The sequence below is a fragment of the Blastocystis hominis genome (genome assembly GCF_000151665.1).
Source record: "Blastocystis hominis, Singapore isolate B (sub-type 7) whole genome shotgun sequence assembly, scaffold_4".
Taxonomy (NCBI): domain Eukaryota; class Bigyra; order Opalinata; family Blastocystidae; genus Blastocystis; species Blastocystis hominis.
In genome coordinates, this window is record NW_013171849.1 from 188,486 (window position 1) to 208,536 (window position 20,051).

Below are 20,051 nucleotides of genomic sequence, written 5' to 3' on the forward strand. Positions count from 1 at the left end.
ATAACTCCACACCAGGCGCGTGTACTAGAACTCAACCCCTGCCTGCGCAGAAACTTGCGTCCGACTGCACATATCGCTCCCGCAGAACGAAGAAAGCGCTTCATCGACAGGGAATTCCTTCTGATACCCGGTCTTTTCTACCCATCAGCACTCTTCCCAATCCCTTCTCTTCTCTTCATTCCCACTTCCACTCCCATTTGACTTTGGCTTTGACTTTGCTTTGGATTTTGCTTTTGAATTGGACTTCGATTTGGACTCTGCCTGGGCCTTCTCTTTCTTCTCCACTTCTACCTCCACCACGCCGTCTTCCTCCATATGGCGCGGAAGGGATTTCTACTCGCCACCTTCTCCCGCACACTACCATAATATCCACCGATTTCATTTCGTCCGTCCCAAACACAGCCTTCATCGCGGCGTCATTCACGATGCATTTCCTCTCCGCATTTTGCAGCTGATGCTCCCGAATGTACTGCCAAATCTTCTTCAGGCAGTCGCTTCGCGTGCAGTGCGTACAACCAATCACCGCCTGCAACTCCGGAGACACTTTGTACGATTTCCGCGTGGTCACCACGGTGCCTACCATCGAATTCCAGCTTCGATCGGACCTGCCGCCGTTTGCCTGCTTTTCTGCTTGGACGGAAGCGGATCTCCGGGCGCCGAGTGCTCCTTGATGATGCTCTGAAGTGAAGGAAGCAAGCAAGCAGAAAAGAAAAGAAGGATATATAGACTTCATTCTTTTTGAGTTCCGTTTTGTGGGTGAGCTAGCGTGAACACAACCAACCAACCAAGCTGTACTTTCTGGAGGGTCTCGTCACACTTCACCGTATTCTCTGAGAGCAGGTCGTGCGTGTAAATGTATTTCCACAGTCGCTTATTCATCTGCTTTGAGATCTCGCCAAAATAGCATACTTGGTAGCGGAATTGTTCCTCTTTGCCGACGATCACAGCAAGGTCCGCATCCGGCACATAGCCCTGCCTTTCTGTTTGGCTATCATCCGTCTCTGGCGGAACCGTCGCTGCGTTTTCGGTCTGACTGGCGGAAGCAGTCTGGGCAAAAAGCAGGTCTACTTCCCGCTTTTCCTCCTCGCCAAGAGAATAGCTCTCCTCTGTCTTCGATCCTTCGAGTAAACAAGAAAACTAATGAAAAACTGTCGTCTGAGCCACCTCGATGTAGCTCATCAGTATTCGATGTGTGATTGTCTGGCGGGGTCTACTAATCAACACCATGCACTTCAATACTTGTTCTTTTGCCTTTTGACTATTAGAAATAACGTTACTTAGCAGGAGAAAATCGTTGATCGCTACTTTGATTTCTCCTTTTCGATCTGCAAGGCTTTGCGTCAGATCCGTCCGAAAGTCATACCTTATTCCGTGCTTTTGCTCCAACTGATTCTGGACGGATTTTCTCGTCAAGACGGTCAGATCGCTGTTTTGCAGGATCTCAAATATCTCTTTCTTCAGCTGGTTCTTGGAAAGGCCTAACCCTCAAAACTACTCCTCGGACTCACTCATGGAAAGAGGAAAGTGTGAAATCAAACAAACAAACAGGCAAATCACATCGACATTACTATTACTATTACGTTAAATTTGTCATTTAGTGCTTCTTGGTAATGTAGTTGGGCTTGGTCATCTTCTCAGGGACCAGCAGCTCCTCGACCTCCTGCTTGGTGCAGAAGCCCTGCTCCACCAGCACGTCCTTCACAGACTTTCCAGTCTGGTTGGCGATCTTGGCGGCAGTCGAGCACTTCTTGTAGCCAATGTAGGGCAGCAGACCGGTGACAATACCGATGGAGTTGTTCAGCAGCTTCTCGCACTGAGCCTTATCAGCAGTAATGCCATCGACGCAGAGAGTGCGCAGAGTCTTGGTGGCGCGAGTGAACATGTTGATGTTGTTGAACAGGTTGTAGATGAGCACGGGCTCCATCACGTTCAGCTCCAGCTGACCAGCCTCCGAGGCGAGTCCGCAGGTCAGATCACCTCCGATGATCTGGAAGCAGGTCTGGTTCACCACTTCGGGAATCACAGGGTTCACCTTGCCGGGCATGATCGAGCTACCAGGAGCGCGAGGAGGCAGGTTGATCTCATGGAGACCGCAGCGAGGTCCAGAAGCCAGCAGACGCAGATCGTTGCAGATCTGGGACAGCTTCACGGCGCAGCGGCGGAGCACTCCAGAGAAGTAGAGCATACCGGAGGTGTTGGAGGAAGCGTTGATCAGATCGGGAGCAATCTGAATATCGAAACCGGTGATCTCACGCAGAGCCTTCACAGCGGCAGCAGAGTAGTCGGGGTGAGCAGCAGTTCCGGTACCAATGGCAGTACCTCCGAGGTTCACAGTCAGGAACACCTTGGCGGCCTCCTTGACCAGATCCACATCCTCCTGAAGGGTGGTGGAGTAGGCATGGAACTCCTGTCCCAGAGTCATGGGCACTCCATCCTGAAGCTGGGTACGACCCATCTTCATCACGTCCTTGAACTCCTCAGCCTTCTTGGCGAAGGAATCGACCAGGAGCTGCATCTGCTCCACCATGGCGAAGTGGTCCAGATACATACCCAGCTTAGCAGAGCTAGGATAGGTATCGTTCGTGGACTGGCACTTGTTCACGATATCGTTGGGGCTGATGAACTCGTAGTCTCCACGAGGATGACCCATGATCTCCAGAGCGCGGTTGGTGATCACCTCGTTGGTGTTCATGTTGGTAGAAGTACCAGCACCTCCCTGAATCATATCCACGATGAACTCAGAGTTCCACTTTCCAGAAATGACTTCATCGCAAGCCTGCTTGACGGCGTTGGCCTTGTCATCAGGAACGAGACCGAGGCGGTTGTTGGCGGTGATGGCAGCCTTCTTCACCATACCGTAAGCCTTGATGTAGTTGGGGAAGTCATAAAGTCTCTTTCCCGTAATATCGTAGCTCAGGTAACCACGCATGGTCTGGACTCCGTAGTAGTGGTCAGCAGGGACCTGGAGCTCTCCGAGCAAATCGGACTCAGTACGAGTAGCAGCTCCACGGAGGAAGATACGAGAGGCAGCAGCAGCTTTAGGCGCAGAACGAATGAGAGCGGACATTTTCAAGATAAGGGCAAAGAAAAAATATGATTTTCAATAAGATCAGAGAAACAATCATTTGCTGACTGGGGAAACTGGGGAAATGGGGAAATATAGAAAAAAAGAAATGATTTCCTTCTTTTGAACAGTTTAAGTGAGTGTGAATGCTACAGAATGGATATATCTTGAGATACACAAAGGCAAAAGAAAACATAGAAGTGTGATGTGTCAGTTTAACTCTGCTTACATGTTTCTTGCGATTGCTGAATTAGGAATACTTGCATTTATTGACAAATTATCCTATGTGATGTTAGTTGTTAGGAGCTAAAGTAAATTGGAAAAATAGTCAATTAATCTAGAAGATACAAAGAAGAGGAGTAAAGAAAAATAGAATTCGAACAAATTGTCATATTAGAAACACACCCCACCCCATTATTGTAGGTACAAGTTGCATAAAACAAACTAAGATATTTAGAACAAAAATAGAAATAATGCAAGTTTGACAACATTCTCCCTATTTCCAGAAAATGGCGCTATTTTCTAAAAAGGAAAGAAAAACCTATTTGAAAGTCTAAGAGAAGTACCGTATATATATTTTATCTTGCTATTACCAACGAAGATGAAATTCGATAATCTCTGCGGACATACAGATGGAATCAACTGTCTAACATATTGGAATACCGTCGCAGCATCAGGAAGTGATGACCATACGGTGAGGCTTTGGGACTTGAAGAATAAGAGCTCCATTGCTGTTCTTGATGGATTCTTTGAAAAGAGAATCACTGCGTTGTGTCACAATCCGCGTATGACAAGACAATTATTTGTGGCATGCGGGAACAAGATTTTAGAGTTTGACGTGCGCAATACTTCAGGAGTCGTCAGTGTTATGGAATCCGTATTATATCTATTCTGATGTACATCATAGGAGTCAGACAGTGTGTCCACAGTTATTAACGACATGTGCATAGATCCAGAAGGATACATCTTAGGGTCGTGCAACAGTGCTGGGTGCGTTTGCGTGTCCGAATTAACAATTAGGAACATCGACATATACAATGTTTATACACGAGAGACAAAGCGAATCATGAATCTCGATCGCACTGTGAGCACTTTGTCCTTTTACCGCCAAGGCAAAAAGTACGCGTGTCATTCTCCTTCAAAAATAGCGTTTCCCTGTTCGCTACGGGAGATCTGACCACCGTCTATAACTAGTACGTGCTAATTCTCATCTCATAAAATAGCTCGATGACCGGCGAGCTGCTTCACCAATCGACACTCCCCGTTCTACCTGACATCGAAGCCAGCGACATCGAGACGCCTGTCGTGAAGGACATCTGCATGAATTATGATGGTAGGCGTGATCGAAGCGTCCGATGCAGATTCCATGCTGTACGTTGGCTGCCAAGATGGATCTCTCCGTTGCATTAACCCCAAAGGGAAGGACACAGAGCTGGAAAACTACATTATATGCAAACCACATCAAGACTGTGTAAAGAAAATCACATGTGGGAAGAATATCGAGGGGTCGATTCTCCTGTTTACCGTTGGAAACGACAGCCGAATGTCTGTCTGCAGCAAAACAGCGACTGGCCGGCGCTTTGATCAGCAATTGCATGTGAAGCTTCGTTATGTGCCCAACAGTCTATGCTTTGTGGATACACTGAATGAAAACATGGTCCTCAGTTGTAGCAACAGTAACTATTTGTTAATGATATCTGATATTGCGTAATTTATTTTCTAGTACATGTTTGTTGAAATACAAGGTGAGATTGTAACAGTGTCATTCTCATAACAGTAAAAATAACTAATCAGAGGGATGTGAATAAAGCAAAATAGTCCGAGCTGCCGGAATCGAACCAGCGACCCTTAGATTGCTGCGAAGCAGCCACTACAGTCTAACGCTCTACCAACTGAGCTAAGCTCGGTCTGAATTGGTTCTAATCATATGATATATACATATAATATTACTAGTGAAGATAAGAAATATCCTGCGAAAAAACAATGAATTGAAAGGAATTTGATGTTTTCTTTAGGAATAATGGAGAAGAGAGATATTGAGTATAGAATATATTCATTGAAATGAAAAGGAATATGGATAATAGGCTAATGAGACGTTCTAATTAAATGACTTTGAATTATAAGTAGTATTTCAAAGATGACTTAGATCATTTTACACAGGTATTGAAGACACAAACTACATTACTATTTCACTTAGTAATGATAATTAGAACGTATTCTGAATGTTTCTTCGATAGATCCTCACACAACTTCGATTTATGTCACACATGTTGAGAATACTATGAAATATGTATATATTTTACTATACTTGTTTATGCAGGGTGTTCCCCAAGCACATAATTACTGTTTGATATAATATCTTGTACTTCAAATAGCAAAAAAGTGGGGTTTGTACAAAGTACAATGTGAAATATACATAATAAAGGCACTATGCGTAAAAACAGAAAGCAAACAGTAACGCGAGAGTTCTAATAGCAATGATGAATACATTTATATTTAGCGCAACAGTTATTTGACTTAAAGCATTACATTAAAAATGCAAAATAAAAAAGTGAACTAGTATAACAAGATCTTGTTTAACATGATTCAGTTTTCCATACTATTATTCATTATGATGAAAAAGACATTTGATTTGATTATTTCTGCTGATGACATTTATCGTGTTGATAGTTCCATCATCCAAAATATGCATGGATGTTGGAATAAGCAAATAACAGTAAAAGGTTTCATTGCTAACATTGATTTATTCGATTTCTTGCGAGTCAGTGTATCTATTTCTTCTTGAACTTTTGCAGTCAATAATTAGAAGTATAACAAATACTACTCAATTTTATTATATCAAGTTGTTCTATCAAAGAGAAAAACGACTACCCATTGTATTATAATCAGCATTAGAGGCTTTTTTCCATCATATTATTAATGAAAAAGCCAATACATAGATATAACTTTTATTATAATACGTACACCTGCATTTCCAACTCCAAAATCGACTTTATCTTTGTACAAGTCACACTACCAACACCAATCATTCTTTCATTTCCTGTGTTTTTTCTTTCCAACAAACACTTCAGTATTCATATTGTTGTTATACGATGATTATTACTACGACTACACCTTCCTTCCTTTTTCATTATTCCTTCCCTGTTCCTTCGCTCGCTCGCTCGTTCGCTTGCTTAAGCGGACACATCAAAGTCCATGATGACATCGTCGAGCGCGAGGTTCTGTCCGGGCTTGAAGTAGACCTTCTTGACGACGCAGGCCTTCTGCGCGTAGAGCTCGTTCTGCATCTTCATGGCCTCGACGACGGCGAGAGGCTGTCCGGCCTCGACGCGATCGCCCTCCTTGACGTGGACCTTGACGAGGGATCCGGCCATGGGGGAGGCGAGGAACTTGCTGGTGTCGGGCTGCACCTTGGGGATCATGAACTTGCTCAGCTCCTGGGCGCGCGCGCTGCGGAGCACCACGTCGAAGTTTCCTCCGCAGTACTGCATGCTGTATCCCTCGGTGGTGGGCTCGAAGTACTGCACCTTCACGTCCACGCCGTCCACCTTCGCGCTCACGATCGGACGGTCGCTCTCCAGACCCGCGTCCTCCACCTTCACCTTCTTTCCGTCGATCTCCAGCGTCATCGCCTCGCCCTCGAACTCCATGTGCACCTTGTACTCCTTCTCGCCCACCGTCGCCACCAGGTCCTTCTCACACACCGGCTCGTACGACTCCATCTGCTGGTCGTTCGTCGCCTCCTTCGCCAGACGCTCCTGGTGCACCGCGATCGTCGCCGCGATCAGCTGCTCCGCCTCCGTCTCCGTCAGGTGCGAGCCCGTCCAGCCGTCGGGGTACTCCTCCTTGATGAAGTTCGTCGTGATCTTCCCCGAGCCGAAGCGCTTCGACCGGATCACGTCCTGCAGGAACGCAGAGTTGTGGTTCAGGCCGCGGATGATGTACGTGTTCAGCGCCTCGTCCATGCGCTTGATCGCCGTCGCGCGGTCGTCGCCCCACGTCACCAGCTTGCAGATCATCGGGTCGTAGTACATCGAGATCTGCGATCCGTCCAGGATGCCCGAATCGCATCGCACGAACTCGCCGCGCGGCTCGATGTACTTCGTCAGCAGACCCAGCGACGGCAGGAAGTTCCGGCGCGGGTCCTCCGCGTACACGCGCGCCTCGATCGCGTGCGCGTACCGCTTCAGCGGCCAGTTGATCAGACGGTCCGGCAGCTTGCGGCCCGCGGCGATCCAGAACATCTGCTCCACGATATCCTCGCGCGTCACCATCTCCGTGATCGGGTGCTCCACCTGCAGACGCGTGTTCATCTCCAGGAAGTAGAAGTTCTTGTGCTTGTCGCACAGGAACTCCACCGTTCCCGCGGAGCAGTAGTTCACCGCCTTCGCCATCATGCACGCCTGCTTGCCCATCGCCGTGCGCGTCTCCTCGTCCAGCAGCACCGACGGAGACTCCTCGATCACCTTCTGGTTGCGACGCTGGATCGAGCACTCGCGCTCGGGGAACGCGCAGTAGTTACCGAACTTGTCGCCCAGCACCTGGATCTCGATGTGGCGCGGCTCCTCGATGTACTTCTCGATGAACATGCGGTCATCGCCGAACGCAGACTTCGCCTCCTGCTTCGACAGGTGGAATCCAGACAGCGCCTCCTTGTCGTTCCAAGCGATACGCATTCCCTTGCCACCGCCTCCAGCCGACGCCTTGATCATCACAGGGTAACCAATGTCGTTCGCAATGCGCAGAACCTCCTCGTCCGAGTTGATTTCGCCGTTGAAACCAGGAATCGTGTTCACCTTCGCCTTCACGGCCAGGATCTTCGAACCGATCTTATCTCCCATCGCCTCAATCGCATATTTGCCAGGACCGCACCAGATAATTCCCTCCTTCTCCAGAGTCTCCGCGAAACGCCAGTTCTCAGAAAGGAAACCATAACCAGGGTGCACAGCGTCAGCTCCAGTCTTACGGCAAGCCTCAACGATCTTATCGGCCACCAAGTAACTCTGAGCAGACGGAGAAGGACCAATGTAAACAGCCTCATCGGCCATCTTCACGTGCTTGGCGTTGCGATCAGCGTCCGAGTACACAGCCACCGTCTTGATACCCATGCGCTTAGCGGTCTTGAACACACGGCAAGCAATCTCTCCACGGTTAGCTACCAGGATCTTCTTGAACGGAAGCTCGCCTACGCACTCACTCCACCTCAAAATTCCCTACCTTCAGTCGCAAAACTTCTGGCAAGTTTAGAAACCTAGACTCTCACAAAACGTCACCAAACCCCTACACCACGAATTCCAGAGAAGGAACGTCCGAACATTTTGTTCTCTACCTTGAACGAAATGAATCTCTGAGTTTATTCACCAACTGGAGAAATAGGGAATCATTTGGGCGTTTCATCGCTTTCCACCATTCTCAATTTACACTATTCGCCATTCCAACAAACACCAATTATTAGTTATCGCACAGCTCTACTTGATTTGTGTTTGGATAATATGTTACAAAATAGCCTTCGCTGAAAGTCCCGGGAAACACGACTTTACAACCACTCTCTTCAATAATGGATTGCTCGGAGGATGTTGAAAGAAGTAACTAGGGTGAAATCGAAGCAAATAAGAGAAACAAGGTGAGGGAGTGGAAAGAGACGTAGAAAAGGAGAAAGTGAGTGGAGAATCGGTCCTGAAGGAATAAGGTGACGTTGAGAAAGAACGGTTTTTGCGAGTTGTTGAACTAAGTGGTGGTCTTGAGAAGTGAGGTTATTGATGGATTCTCTTGTTATATGACTTAAGTCGTCTCGCAACACACACAATTCTTTCCTTCCTAGACGAATTCGGCTTGGATTGCTTGTGAAATGAATATTTTCTGGATGTTCGTGGAATACTTCTTGAATTGGGTGTGAAAAGAACTGAGGAATCTACAGCATTGAATCTGCAAAGTGCGTTGTACTGGTTCTCTTGGAAACAGCCCATTCGCCCCTACATCGCGCGTGCCTGGAACAAAAATGAAGTGTGCGTGTTCCACGAGGCGAGGAAACGATGCGATTAGTTCTGCTAGGGATGTAAACAGACGGAGGAGTCTGCGAATTCCCGCGGAATCCACGGAGAAGTTGGAGGACACGAAATCCCCGCAGAATAGAAAGGAAGGCGGCAACGAATCGTCCGCGTGTTTGGTGAAGAGTTCTTTGAGCCGATCGAAGACATCCGATCGATCCAGAAACACATCGGAGAGGATGAGAAGGGATGGAGATTCGATTCGTTTTTCGATGGATGATTCATTCCCGCGGTTATTTCTATTCTCTTTTTCCACTCCATTCCCCATTTCAATTTCCATTCGATGCTCCATTTCATTGTCATTGTCATTGTCATTGTCATTGTCATTGTCATTTTCACGCTCGTGGAGTCGCGTCACGCTCACTGCGCGCGGTTCTATCGGCGGTTGTTCCATCGACTAGATTTCACTTCGCGTTTGCATCTACTTCCACGCAAAACACAGAGCCGTTCATGATTCCCTCCGCCATCACAAACATTCCCTCCCCAAAAAAACCATCGCCGAAACTCTACAGAGAAACGCAGAAGGGCTCGCTACTGTCTGGGAGAGGTCCAGCGGAATGCTGGTGTTCAGCTCGTTCAAAACGTAGTGTGTTGGATTGAGAGGATTGCGAGATAACACTCCAAACAGGCGAACGAAGTCCTGCGTCAGGGAAGAGTCGCCTCGAATGCTGTCGAAGCTGCTCAGCTCGATGGAGCGGGACTTGTTATGGAGAATCAGATACTTCATCAAAGAATATCTAGGCGTAATGGGTAACACAAAACCTATACTCTTCGCGATAGGACTGGACTCGTAATGAGGGGTCGTAGAGATAATTTGAATCGTTGCACTTGGTGGAAAAATGATATCCGGAGTCGAAATGAAGTAAGGGAGTATCGAAAGCTCCATAAACAGTGACAATTTGCGTCTTCTTTGGAGTGCTTTCCGACTTGTTTAGTATGCTGTCGATCGTTTCTGCAGTTACCACACTTCCTATCAAATTACCGTATTTGCTGCACACAATACCATTTTTACATATCTTTGCAATTTCACTACTCAAATAATTCAATTCTCTTTCCACATCGCCACTTCTAAGCAATCATGCTCCAAAATCAATTTTAACGATTCTAATCTTGATCGAATTGACTTTAGTGCATCTTTCCGAAGAGAGAGTCCCAGAACCCGAAACTTGCGTATAATCTACGTCAAATCCCTTCTCGAATTCAAACATCACGATCCATCTCTTTACAACAAACACAAGATATAAAAACAAACCAAAACTAATCCAACTTTGTCGGAAACACAGTATGCGTCAGAAGGGACTGAATAATTCCAGAAATCGTTATCACGCCTCCAACAATCGAGCACAGCGTCGTATAATACTGCAAGAACCCAATTCGACTTTCCCGTTTTGTCAAGCGAATCGGTGTGATTTGGTACTTAAAATACACGCCAGGCGATGTACGACTGAAGTAAGATGGCTTATCGAGCAGCTGCGTGTACTCCGTGACGCTGTATTCATAGCTACGCGATGTACCTCCGAAAAGCGAGATTTGCTCCACAGGGATCAATTTCAGGAAGTATGTGATGTGGTTGAAATCTGCGTTCATGTTCTTTTGGTAGTTGTCGAGAGTGTTTTCGTTGTAGTTTGTATCGCCGAAGGAAAGAGTCGAGATAATGTGCGAGCAATTGAAAGCAGAAAGGTCTTCATGATCGAAAAAGTGAGAATGCTAGCTTGTGATAGTGTGGAAATGCATACACTTTGAGGGAAGAAACGACTTGTCAATCCAACATGGAAATTACCCTCTCCCTACAAATTGAGGGCCCTGAGAAACTATTACTGGATAGAGATTGAAAGTGGAGACGACTCTGCATCCAGCGGCGCTGGAATCGCGAGAAATTGGTGTTTTCGTAGTCTTTGTGACAAATCGGGAGATAAACGTACTTCGATATCTGTAGGCTGCTTAGACTTTGTAGCTTCAAAATGGAGATCGAAAGCTGACAAATCAATGAAAACATAACAAACTAACAATCACAAGATAGTTGCAGGAAAGACATATCGAGCTTGGTAGGAATTGCATTCTCCAACTGAGATTCTACGTTCAGTGTAGTAACTGTTTTAGGAACGAGGAAGGAGTACGTCTGCATCGATATTAGTACCACAGTTATGATAAGAGATATAATGGATACTACAGATTATGCAGGAATCACGCAAATCACTTAAACCCCCGACAGATGTTTTTACTTGCAGGCCATCAATTGCCTTCCGATATAAATCGTATCTCTTGATTCCAGAACCCATGGAAAGAGAAACTATGAAAATGGTGTTGAAAAGAAGTCGATTTTTGGATTTATTTGAATGAAACAAACATGGATTAACGAGTCTTTTCTTATTGACAACATACAATTCACTCTCAGGAAATGAAAACAACACACATAGATTATTGGCATATTTTCACTAAGAATACAATACAAATTTATGATATTGCAGCATTTTCGCTCTCCTTATTTTCTATGACACAGGCAGTTGTTTGATGGGAATAGATTCTTAGCTCCATTTCAACCATTGCTAGTGTTGCCTTCTTTTACAGTCTCAATTTTGTGATTGAAAGAAATCTCCATCTAAACAATAATCCCTTCGAGTATAGTCTTGCATGAAGATATATAGTTAAAGTCTATGTTTGTCGTCTATTCCTAGTTTGCCTAGCATATAGGGAAAACCTTATTAATAATAAATTCTTTTTCTACTATCCATTTCAAGCAATAATAATAATAAGCCATGTGATTTGGCTCTTTGAATACCATTTTTGTGTCTCCTTTTCAAATTCCCTCTAAGGCTTTAATATTCACCTTTTTATTCAAGACTTAAAATAGAAAATGAATCTCAGATTATCCAAATTGCAAGAACAAACTACCCTTGTAATTCTGCCCCTATTCCTCTTCAACTGTTATTTTCCCCATTATCAGAACGATATAAATAGACTCCTATAAAAATAAGCGAGCTATTCTCTTTAAGAATGATGAAAAAGCAAACAATAACGAATCTCTTATCTCGTTTTGGAGCATTGTTCTAATTGAGCATGGTTTTAAAGGCCATTTTTCTTCTAACTCTTATTTGTGTGTGTTGCTGTGACTTTGCTCCATGTATTGCATCTCTATGTTGTATAGTATAGTAAAAAAGGGAGGTGGAGGCCATAGTGGAGGTGGCAGTCATGGAGGAGGTGGCAGACATGGTGGAAGTGGCAGACGCACTTGGAGAAGTCCTTTTCACAGTTATTATTATCATCCGCCTCAACATTTCTTCTATCGGCACAAATATACGCAAGGTTTGTTTTATATTTCATATTTTAAATAGTCTGTGGATCGTATAACCTTTTAACCTATTTGTCAGGAACAAGTTTGTTTAACGATTTTCCTTCAGATCTTAGATGTCACTCATATTCTTGATATTCAGGGATATAAAGGAAACACTCCTGACGTTCTCAAGATTAGTGATGTCTATTACATGAACAACACTAGTCCGGAATCAACCTATTTTGTATATTATGATTTAAATATTGAAAAAACGATTTCAGTATTTCATGATATCAGTATCTCCTCTCATTTCGATTTCACTTAGATTCCTTTCATGCAAATCTCACTTGCCAACCATCAACACCCATGGTAGTAGTTTCTTCTGCATTCGCCTCTTACTTCTCTTGTGTTACCCAGCCTGAAGTGAACGTTGCAGTGAACGCAAGGTTAGCACTCCAAACCTTTTTGATTCGTAGTGGCCTTTCCTGCAAAGACAAAAATGGAGCAAATCCTTTTGAAGCATACAGCTTCCAATCCCACTTGAATATTTCTCTGTCTACAACGAGTAAACGAACATCATGGATTGAATGTTTAGAAGACAGTGCTACGCTCAACTCCATCGTGTACCCATACATAAACAACAGAAGTGAGGGTTGTTGAAGGTCTTCAGTGTAGATTGCTTATCTCAAGAAGTCTGGCTTGTTAGTATCATCGCTATGGTGCTTGTTATCATTATCGGGATTTGTGCTGTGATTTGCTGCATTTGCAAGTCGAAGAAACGCGCAGAGAACAACGCGGAAGTGAATTCGGTTGTTACCAATCCATCTGTTGTCACCAATCCATCGATTGCACCAAACGCAATGAACGGACCAGCGGGAACTATACAGCCCGGCAGTAGTAAGCGATTGACAGAGAACTAAAGGATAGTTTTCCCTTCCTATGCGACACCCAATTCGAATGTTTATCAGCCATTGCTTTGAATTGTTTTCGTATCAAACACTCGATCAACTAAAACGATTCATCCTTTCCATTTGCGTTCTTTCCTTTCATCGCTTCGTCTGTGATTCGAATGCGACTGGAAACTTCGAGAATCGACATTGTCTAGAATCAGAAATAATCAAAACGATTTGCTACTTGAAGATAATACTTTATATTCGCTTCAAATGTCGCTACAAATCCTTCCTCGAATCGAGTTCCGCCATTTTCTTTCAGAAGAATCTCGTTTTCTGCCGATGTACAATACTTTTCGTACTCGTTAAACGACGCGATTTCATCACACGAATTCCAAATGTCTCGAATCGCTTCCGAAATCTCGTTTTGCTCTTCTCTTTCTGTTTCCCTGGATTCTTCCTCGTCTTGCTTCCCTTCCAGCTTCTTTATCAAATACTTTGTGAAGAGTTTGAATGGGAAATAGTCCAAACACAGCAAACAATACGCTGCGATCAGAGTGAACAAAAAGTTCATTCGATCATTGGGCAAGCAAAACTGAGTGTGTTTGCACGAATCTACATAGAAAAACAGAAAAGCAACAAACCATATTCAAACTTCAATACTCTCTTCGATTCTCTTTTCCCATCCCAATGATCTGAATAATATATAATATACGATTTCTCCTTGTGTTTCGAAAGATTAGCGACTACGTTCTTCAGGTTCCGATGGAAATCCACATTCCATTTACTGAGGATTCGTTTCATTAAACGGAGTGTACATGGATGAAGTACACGCATTTGCTGAAGAGAGTGCGAATCCTCCTCACTCAGCAATACGTCATACAACATTCGCTTAAATTGCCTATGATAACATTCAGTAAATAGAACTACAAAACATCAAAGTCTTGGAACTCTGAACAACAAAAACCGATTTCAAGCAAGAAAAGGGCGTCGATTCGTTGTTTCATCATTATGGAACACTCGTTAAACATATAGATATTGTACTCCTCGAGAAGAGAAAGCGGCATTCCATTCATTTGCTGAATCTCCCGCATGTCTTCAAGTGTCAAATCGTTGAGAGACTTTGATTGCAATTCTTTTTTCCGCATTTCTTGATAACTACTTCCATTCCTATCGTTTTCATTCTTTGGTGGATCAGAATTGTTTCCAAGAAGATGTTCATTAAGAGCTCGTTATAGAGTTTTTCAAAGCTTTATGAAGAGAATGAGCTCTGATTCGTCGTAGAAAATATCTTTCGCAAGACAGGTATTTTGCCCGTTCCACGCCATCATACTTCTCTACAAACACGATATCAGTAGGGTCCTTTTGGATAATGATATTAATCACTTCTAGCATCTAGTAATTACTTCAGAAAATAATACACACTCCAGAAATCAGCAAAGAAGGGGTCAGCTCTGATTGTTCCCCATAAAGCTGCATTATGATTTCTTTGTACATCTGATAAAGAATATCTTGCTGGATCTCCCCATCTGACAGGAGTTGACGAATTTTGTCAATAAAGGTCTTTACAAACTCATCCGACTGACCATCCGTTTCCCCTATCTCAATATTCGAATCTTCTGGAAGAACTAGATCCGCCATTTCATGTTCCTCTTCACTACTCTCTGCAACGAGTTCAGCACTCATTTCGTGAAGATCTCTCTTCATACTACCCTCTAGTGTCGACTGCGTTTCGAACAAAACAGATAATACGATAAAAGCTAATGAACTGATTCCTCATCCGTCACCTCTAAATGGACCTCCTCCCCCAGTTCTTGACTAGACGATTCTCCAAGCAACGCTTTGGTTGCTTCCTCCTGTCTCTGTTTCCTATTCACATCTAATCGCTCGAGCGTATAGCTCAAGGAACCTCCCACCACAAGCAAAATACCGAAAAACCCTTTCAGTGTGATGGTGGTATGATAAAAATAAGCCCCCATGAACGTCTTCCCTGAAGCCCATCATGCATGTCTACCTGAATGCAGTTCTTCATCACTCCGGAAATATTATGCGACAAACTGCTCGTGTATTGGATCTGCAGATACGTCGTGATGCCCACCATCAGTCCGATGATTCCAGCTACATCCCAGCCACGCTTCTCTCCTACACACGAAGATCCAGAAGAAAAACGAGAACGTCAGCTCGCTGCGATGCTCCCAGACGACGGGCACTTCGCCGAACGCCTACTTCGAAGCACACAGCGGAGCGTACCACGCAGAGCGCAGGGAGAATCACACAGCTGTTGAAGTTCGTGTAGAACGTGAGCAGCCAGCTGTTGTCCACCACGTTCGATAGATAACGCTTCAGGTAGATCGTGTAGAAGGTTCCGACCGCGCTGGCGCCAACGCCGAAGAGCGTGCCGCGGAGAGAGAAATTGATCTCGCCATCGACACCTGCGGTGTAGCTGGGTGGAAGGGGAGATAGAGGACTACCCAATTACGACGGTGATGCAGGAGAGGACGGTTCGGAGAGAGGACTTCTCGCCAAAAAGAAGGTAGCTGGAAATGACAGCGAAAATACTTAGAAAAACTTGATTAAAGGAATCATGGGAATTCCAAGAGAACGAGAAATCTGGTAAAAAGAAACTTCCACGTATTTGAGACAGAGATTACTCATTGTCACCATCAAACAGAACAGAATGGACAACGGAAATACCCTCCTTGCCAGCGAAGGGGAAAAACTAGAAAATGAAGCGAGTTTGGCAAACTCACTGGATATCGGGAAACCCAGATGATAGTCGCAACTTTTTGTTGACCTTCGAGAAAGAATAGAGTGTAGCTGTAGGCGCAATAAATTGTACGAACGTGATAAAATAGGGAGCATCAAAACTCTTCTTTAAATTTGTGTATACAAATCTATAAAATAATGAAGAAAGATACAACACAGAATTACTTGTTCATGAAGATCGCTGCCCACGAAGTACACCAATACAAAGCGATTACTCCTACGACCTTGTAGAGTGGAACTTGCTTTTCTGGCATGATAGAAACGAGTTAATATTTGGAAACAAAAATACAATACATTCTACTCAATAGATCCCATATTAAAAAAGTGCTTTTTCTTTAGAATCGTAACTTATCTGAGGTTTTAAACGAATCTGGGGAAAGTATGAAGAGAGATTTTACTCATTAGATAGAAATGCCCGTGACTTCTGATCCCGCAAACATGGAGATTGAATCACTCAAAGTTAGGTACCCAGACGAGTGTTGCATTTTAAAAAACGAAAATGGCATGAAAGTGATCACCATGTTGATTCCTACGGATTTTACTCGTAAATCACAAGTATACACAAAACTAAAAATCAGCATACCTTCCAAATATCCATATGTCAAGTTTCTTTTACCATTTCTGATTGTTCTCTAGACCCATTATTGAAATATTGGATTCATCTGGAATTACGCCAGATAACGTACTAGTGCGATAACGAGCTTTATTGTAGGTAAAAGAGCTGAATGAACTAATTGAGAAGAAGTGTACAGAATTGTTGGCAAATAAAGACATTAATCTATCTGATATTATCACGATTGTTCAAAAGTATCTCCAAACACATAACAAGGAGGAAGTATCGGTTCTCAAACTTGTGTTAAACTCTAGAGTGACATAGCGAAGACGGTAAACGAAAGTCCTTTGCTGCGAATTGACAGCAATTATTCCAGTGGCGACAGGGATCACTACAATTCGCCAGAGGCTCTGCGTGATGTTTTTTCTTCACGATCCGCGATCACTATTAGGATTTTGACTTCATTCGAGAACCCAAATTACAGTACCACAATTCCGGATGTTTTTCTCTTACTCTTTTCTTGACTCTTAGGGTTTTTCGGTTCTTCAACGAAGCGAAACAACAAAAACGAAGACATGACCGATATGCGAACGTGCCGCGTTACTCAGAATCCTTCCCATTCTTTCTCACCCCCGAATAAAATCGAAGAGCAGATTCCCGAGATGACATCCGAGGAATTGACGAGCGGACAGACTGTAAAATTGCGCGATCGCGATGTTTTGTAGTCTGCAATGGGTCGATTCAAGACGGATTTCGTCGTTATAAAAGAGATCGGACACGGCGGATTCGGTCGAATTACGCTGTGCACACACCTACTGGATGGAATGGAATACGCCGTAGGGATTGAAAGCGATGTGTGTCGCAGATTAAGGAGATCAATCTGGAAGACAACAGGCAGGAGTATCAGAAAATCTTGCGCGAAGTGAAGCTGCTGGCGCTGCTGAAGACGAACTACACGGTTCGTTATTACAGCGTTGGAAAGAGAGGAGCGTTGAATTGTAGTGCTGGACCGAGCGGAATGAATGCGTGGAAGCGGAGAATCTGGGTCATACCGACCCGAATGAACTGGAAGAGGAGGAAGAAGAAGAAGATCTGATCGATGAAACGACGATGACTTGGGGAAAGGAATCGTTTCGGTTGAGTAAAATGCGGAACAAGGGGGTGAAGGAGTACAATGAGCTGCATCCGCTGGTTTTTGATTCTGTGAGAAAGGAGGGAGCGATTGAGGAATAGAATCCGATGCAGATCGAGTTTCGGGGCAATGATCGGTTGAATCAAATCGCAGAAGATGCGTTTGATTTTGGACCTGAATCTGAATCTAGATTAGAATCAGAATCAGAATCAGAATCAGAATCTGTATCGTATGAGAAATCGAAATCGAATCGTTTTGGTGAAACATCGGATTCTGATTCTGATTCTGATTCTAATCCAGATTCAGATTATTATTCCTCCTATTCAGATGAATCTTTGAGTTCAACAAGTTCTGACAGCAATTCTTCCCCTTCTTCCACTGCGAATTCTTCCTCAGCAATCGTTCAACAATCGAATCGATTTTCGGCTTTGGAACTCTCTGATTCTCTTTCAATTCCAACTCGCAGTACAACCGCTGGATTATCGCCTCAAGCCAATTGCGACCAATCCGATACTCACATGTCTGTCAAGCTCTACATCCAGATGGAATACTATAAGAACGGCACATTGGATGACTTGATTCAGAGTGGAAAGGTTTCTATTGTCTGGATTTCGACTGAATCGTAGCTGTATCAGGATCTCAGTCGTATCTGGTCGATTCTATTCAACGTATTTTTCCATCATTTGTCTTAAAGAATAGCTTCTGAACGGTCTGAAAGAAGTGCATGCGTTGATCTTTTCATTTGCTTTTGATGTGTAGCAATGGAATTGTTCATCGCGATTTGAAGCCTTCCAATATCTTCTTTGACGATAATGGAGCGGCGCTGATCGGCGATTTTGGACTTGGCTATTTTGTAGGGAAGGAAGTCTCGACTTCGACGGATGGAATCGAAAACAATGAGAATTACACCACAGCGATCGGGACGATTTTGTACGCGCCTCCCGAGCAATTGGCGAACAATCAAAGCTTCAGTGCTCATTCCAATGTTAGCACGCGAATTACCACAAAGGTCGTTTTGATTGCGTGAATCGATTGGTAGTCAGACATGTTTTGTGTCGGTTTGATTCTCTACGAAATGCTCCTCCCTCCCATGCCGACTGCGTTAGAACGCTATAAGGTATTTCAGGAAGCTCGCGTATTGGCTGTTTCTGCGTTTGTTTCTCGTAGGCTGGACGTTTACGACCCGAAATCAAGAATTCTTACCAAGATATTATTCTGCATTGTTTAGAAGTACTCATTTCTTTTGCTGTTTCAAAGTAGGAAAATCCAAAGAACCGACCTTCCGCCCAAGAATTGATCGATATGATTCTCAGCGACGATTCGATCGTGAATAAGAAGAACTTAGACGAATTGATGTTGTGCTTGTCCAAACCGAACGTACTCTCAAGAAGGATTGGGTTGATCGTAGAATTCCGTTTTTATGACTGTTACAAACACGCTGATGGAGCGAGTAGAACAAATTCGAATTGATTGAGAATAGGATTTATTAGAGATGGAGTTAAGCCTTTTCTATCCTGAGTTGATCAACGGTAATCTGAATTCCAGTCATGTGTATGATTTGTTTTGTAAACGAACGGAGAAGGTATTATACTTTACTTTGCTTTACTTTCAAATAGTATTTCATTCGGAAAGAAGTGGAGAAATGTCTGGTCGATATTATTCGTCTGTTTGGATATTATCCTCTCGATTCTCCTCTTTTGCTTCCCAAATCGGATTATTTACGTTACCTGTTTCTTTTGCTTTTGTTTTGTTGATGGAATTTAGATATCCGAATGGCGTTTCCTTACTGAATAAAATTGGAACGCCTTGTTTGCTTCGCAGCGATCTACGAAGCAGCTTTCTCTCCTACTATTCTCGAATGATAAACACGCAAATCCGTCGATTTGAAATCGGTAGAGTTACACGTACAAAAAGCAGTGACGAACGAGATCTTGTGACGCAGCATGCATGCAGCATCGACAATATCTGGCTTCAACGGTATTCGTTCATTGCTCGTTTCACTTCAGACAAGATGATACCACATTGAGTGTGTTGTATTCTTGCGAAGCTGTGATGATGTGCTGCCATATTATAAACCTGTTTTCCCATTTATTGTCGCATACTTTGGTTCTGCATATTAATCATGTGGGAGTGGGGATTTTCTATGTGCTTCGATTGCGTAGATTATTTCGACGATTCTCGAAATCTACGGCTTCGTCAGCATGACATCAAAGAAACAAGCCATCGAAAAGTTACGAGGCGTCGTGGCCGTCCAACTGGCTTCCATGACGAATTCACATAGCAAGGGAATTTATGTTTTGATGATGCGTAGAGAATCTGGTTGAATCG

The 20,051-nt window shown here is 44.0% G+C and overlaps 11 protein-coding genes; 4 read left to right on the forward strand and 7 right to left on the reverse strand.

Moving 5' to 3' along the window:
* Window positions 1–175: 175 nt before the first annotated feature.
* Window positions 176–3,067, reverse strand: GSBLH_T00003689001 (uncharacterized protein; the record flags this gene model as incomplete). Its single annotated transcript, XM_013042472.1, has 10 exons — window positions 176–576; window positions 606–678; window positions 699–761; window positions 796–879; window positions 910–1,118; window positions 1,150–1,210; window positions 1,240–1,333; window positions 1,364–1,478; window positions 1,509–1,573; window positions 1,602–3,067. 10 exons carry the CDS (start codon window positions 3,065–3,067, stop codon window positions 176–178), a joined length of 2,631 nt encoding a protein of 876 aa, XP_012897926.1.
* Window positions 3,068–3,665: 598 nt separating this feature from the next.
* GSBLH_T00003690001 (uncharacterized protein) lies at window positions 3,666–4,474 on the forward strand (the record flags this gene model as incomplete). XM_013042473.1 has 5 exons in its annotated part: window positions 3,666–3,941; window positions 3,972–4,054; window positions 4,085–4,183; window positions 4,213–4,257; window positions 4,288–4,474. Exons 1-5 carry the CDS (start codon window positions 3,852–3,854, stop codon window positions 4,472–4,474), a joined length of 504 nt encoding a protein of 167 aa, XP_012897927.1. The 5' UTR covers window positions 3,666–3,851.
* Window positions 4,475–6,133: 1,659 nt separating this feature from the next.
* Window positions 6,134–8,391, reverse strand: GSBLH_T00003691001 (Propionyl-CoA carboxylase subunit ?). XM_013042474.1 has 4 exons: window positions 8,349–8,391; window positions 8,282–8,315; window positions 6,667–8,249; window positions 6,134–6,591 (listed from the first exon to the last, which is right to left on the reverse strand). The coding sequence occupies exons 1-4, from the start codon at window positions 8,379–8,381 to the stop codon at window positions 6,238–6,240; spliced, it is 2,004 nt and encodes a 667-aa protein (XP_012897928.1). The 5' UTR covers window positions 8,382–8,391; the 3' UTR covers window positions 6,134–6,237.
* Window positions 8,392–8,881: 490 nt separating this feature from the next.
* On the reverse strand, window positions 8,882–9,379 carry GSBLH_T00006694001 (uncharacterized protein; the record flags this gene model as incomplete). Its single annotated transcript, XM_013042475.1, has 1 exon — window positions 8,882–9,379. One exon carries the CDS (start codon window positions 9,377–9,379, stop codon window positions 8,882–8,884), a length of 498 nt encoding a protein of 165 aa, XP_012897929.1.
* Window positions 9,380–10,349: 970 nt separating this feature from the next.
* Window positions 10,350–10,698, reverse strand: GSBLH_T00003692001 (uncharacterized protein; the record flags this gene model as incomplete). XM_013042476.1 has 1 exon in its annotated part: window positions 10,350–10,698. The coding sequence occupies one exon, from the start codon at window positions 10,696–10,698 to the stop codon at window positions 10,369–10,371; it is 330 nt and encodes a 109-aa protein (XP_012897930.1). The 3' UTR covers window positions 10,350–10,368.
* A 1,547-nt stretch (window positions 10,699–12,245) lies between these two features.
* Window positions 12,246–13,362, forward strand: GSBLH_T00003694001 (uncharacterized protein; the record flags this gene model as incomplete). The annotated part of the gene is made up of 8 exons (XM_013042477.1): window positions 12,246–12,414; window positions 12,444–12,485; window positions 12,517–12,678; window positions 12,708–12,828; window positions 12,859–12,947; window positions 12,978–13,028; window positions 13,058–13,279; window positions 13,310–13,362. 8 exons carry the CDS (start codon window positions 12,246–12,248, stop codon window positions 13,360–13,362), a joined length of 909 nt encoding a protein of 302 aa, XP_012897931.1.
* A 127-nt stretch (window positions 13,363–13,489) lies between these two features.
* On the reverse strand, window positions 13,490–14,160 carry GSBLH_T00003695001 (uncharacterized protein; the record flags this gene model as incomplete). Its single annotated transcript, XM_013042478.1, has 2 exons — window positions 13,490–13,887; window positions 13,917–14,160. The coding sequence occupies 2 exons, from the start codon at window positions 14,158–14,160 to the stop codon at window positions 13,490–13,492; spliced, it is 642 nt and encodes a 213-aa protein (XP_012897932.1).
* An 858-nt stretch (window positions 14,161–15,018) lies between these two features.
* Window positions 15,019–15,373, reverse strand: GSBLH_T00003696001 (uncharacterized protein; the record flags this gene model as incomplete). XM_013042479.1 has 2 exons in its annotated part: window positions 15,019–15,257; window positions 15,287–15,373. The coding sequence occupies 2 exons, from the start codon at window positions 15,371–15,373 to the stop codon at window positions 15,033–15,035; spliced, it is 312 nt and encodes a 103-aa protein (XP_012897933.1). The 3' UTR covers window positions 15,019–15,032.
* Window positions 15,374–15,390: 17 nt separating this feature from the next.
* Window positions 15,391–15,936, reverse strand: GSBLH_T00007148001 (uncharacterized protein; the record flags this gene model as incomplete). Its single annotated transcript, XM_013042480.1, is given in 5 exon segments — window positions 15,391–15,414; window positions 15,423–15,494; window positions 15,499–15,739; window positions 15,744–15,809; window positions 15,842–15,936. Coding segments are annotated over 5 exon segments (498 nt in total).
* Window positions 15,937–17,166: 1,230 nt separating this feature from the next.
* On the forward strand, window positions 17,167–17,824 carry GSBLH_T00007149001 (uncharacterized protein; the record flags this gene model as incomplete). Its single annotated transcript, XM_013042481.1, is given in 4 exon segments — window positions 17,167–17,307; window positions 17,317–17,427; window positions 17,457–17,564; window positions 17,594–17,824. Coding segments are annotated over 4 exon segments (591 nt in total).
* A 417-nt stretch (window positions 17,825–18,241) lies between these two features.
* On the forward strand, window positions 18,242–19,197 carry GSBLH_T00006695001 (uncharacterized protein; the record flags this gene model as incomplete). The annotated part of the gene is made up of 8 exons (XM_013042482.1): window positions 18,242–18,316; window positions 18,350–18,391; window positions 18,423–18,451; window positions 18,483–18,732; window positions 18,763–18,840; window positions 18,891–18,953; window positions 18,984–19,100; window positions 19,132–19,197. The coding sequence occupies 8 exons, from the start codon at window positions 18,242–18,244 to the stop codon at window positions 19,195–19,197; spliced, it is 720 nt and encodes a 239-aa protein (XP_012897936.1).
* Window positions 19,198–20,051: the final 854 nt, after the last annotated feature.

Coding starts and splice junctions, on each gene's coding strand:
- GSBLH_T00003691001 (XM_013042474.1), bottom strand. CDS start 8,381: ATGTTCGGACGTTCCTTCTCTGGAATTCGTGGT. Junction 8,316..8,348: donor CCTTCTCTGGAATTCGTGGT/GTAGGGGTTTGG, acceptor GTGAGAGTCTAG/GTTTCTAAACTTGCCAGAAG. Junction 8,250..8,281: donor CAGAAGTTTTGCGACTGAAG/GTAGGGAATTTT, acceptor GTGAGTGCGTAG/GCGAGCTTCCGTTCAAGAAG.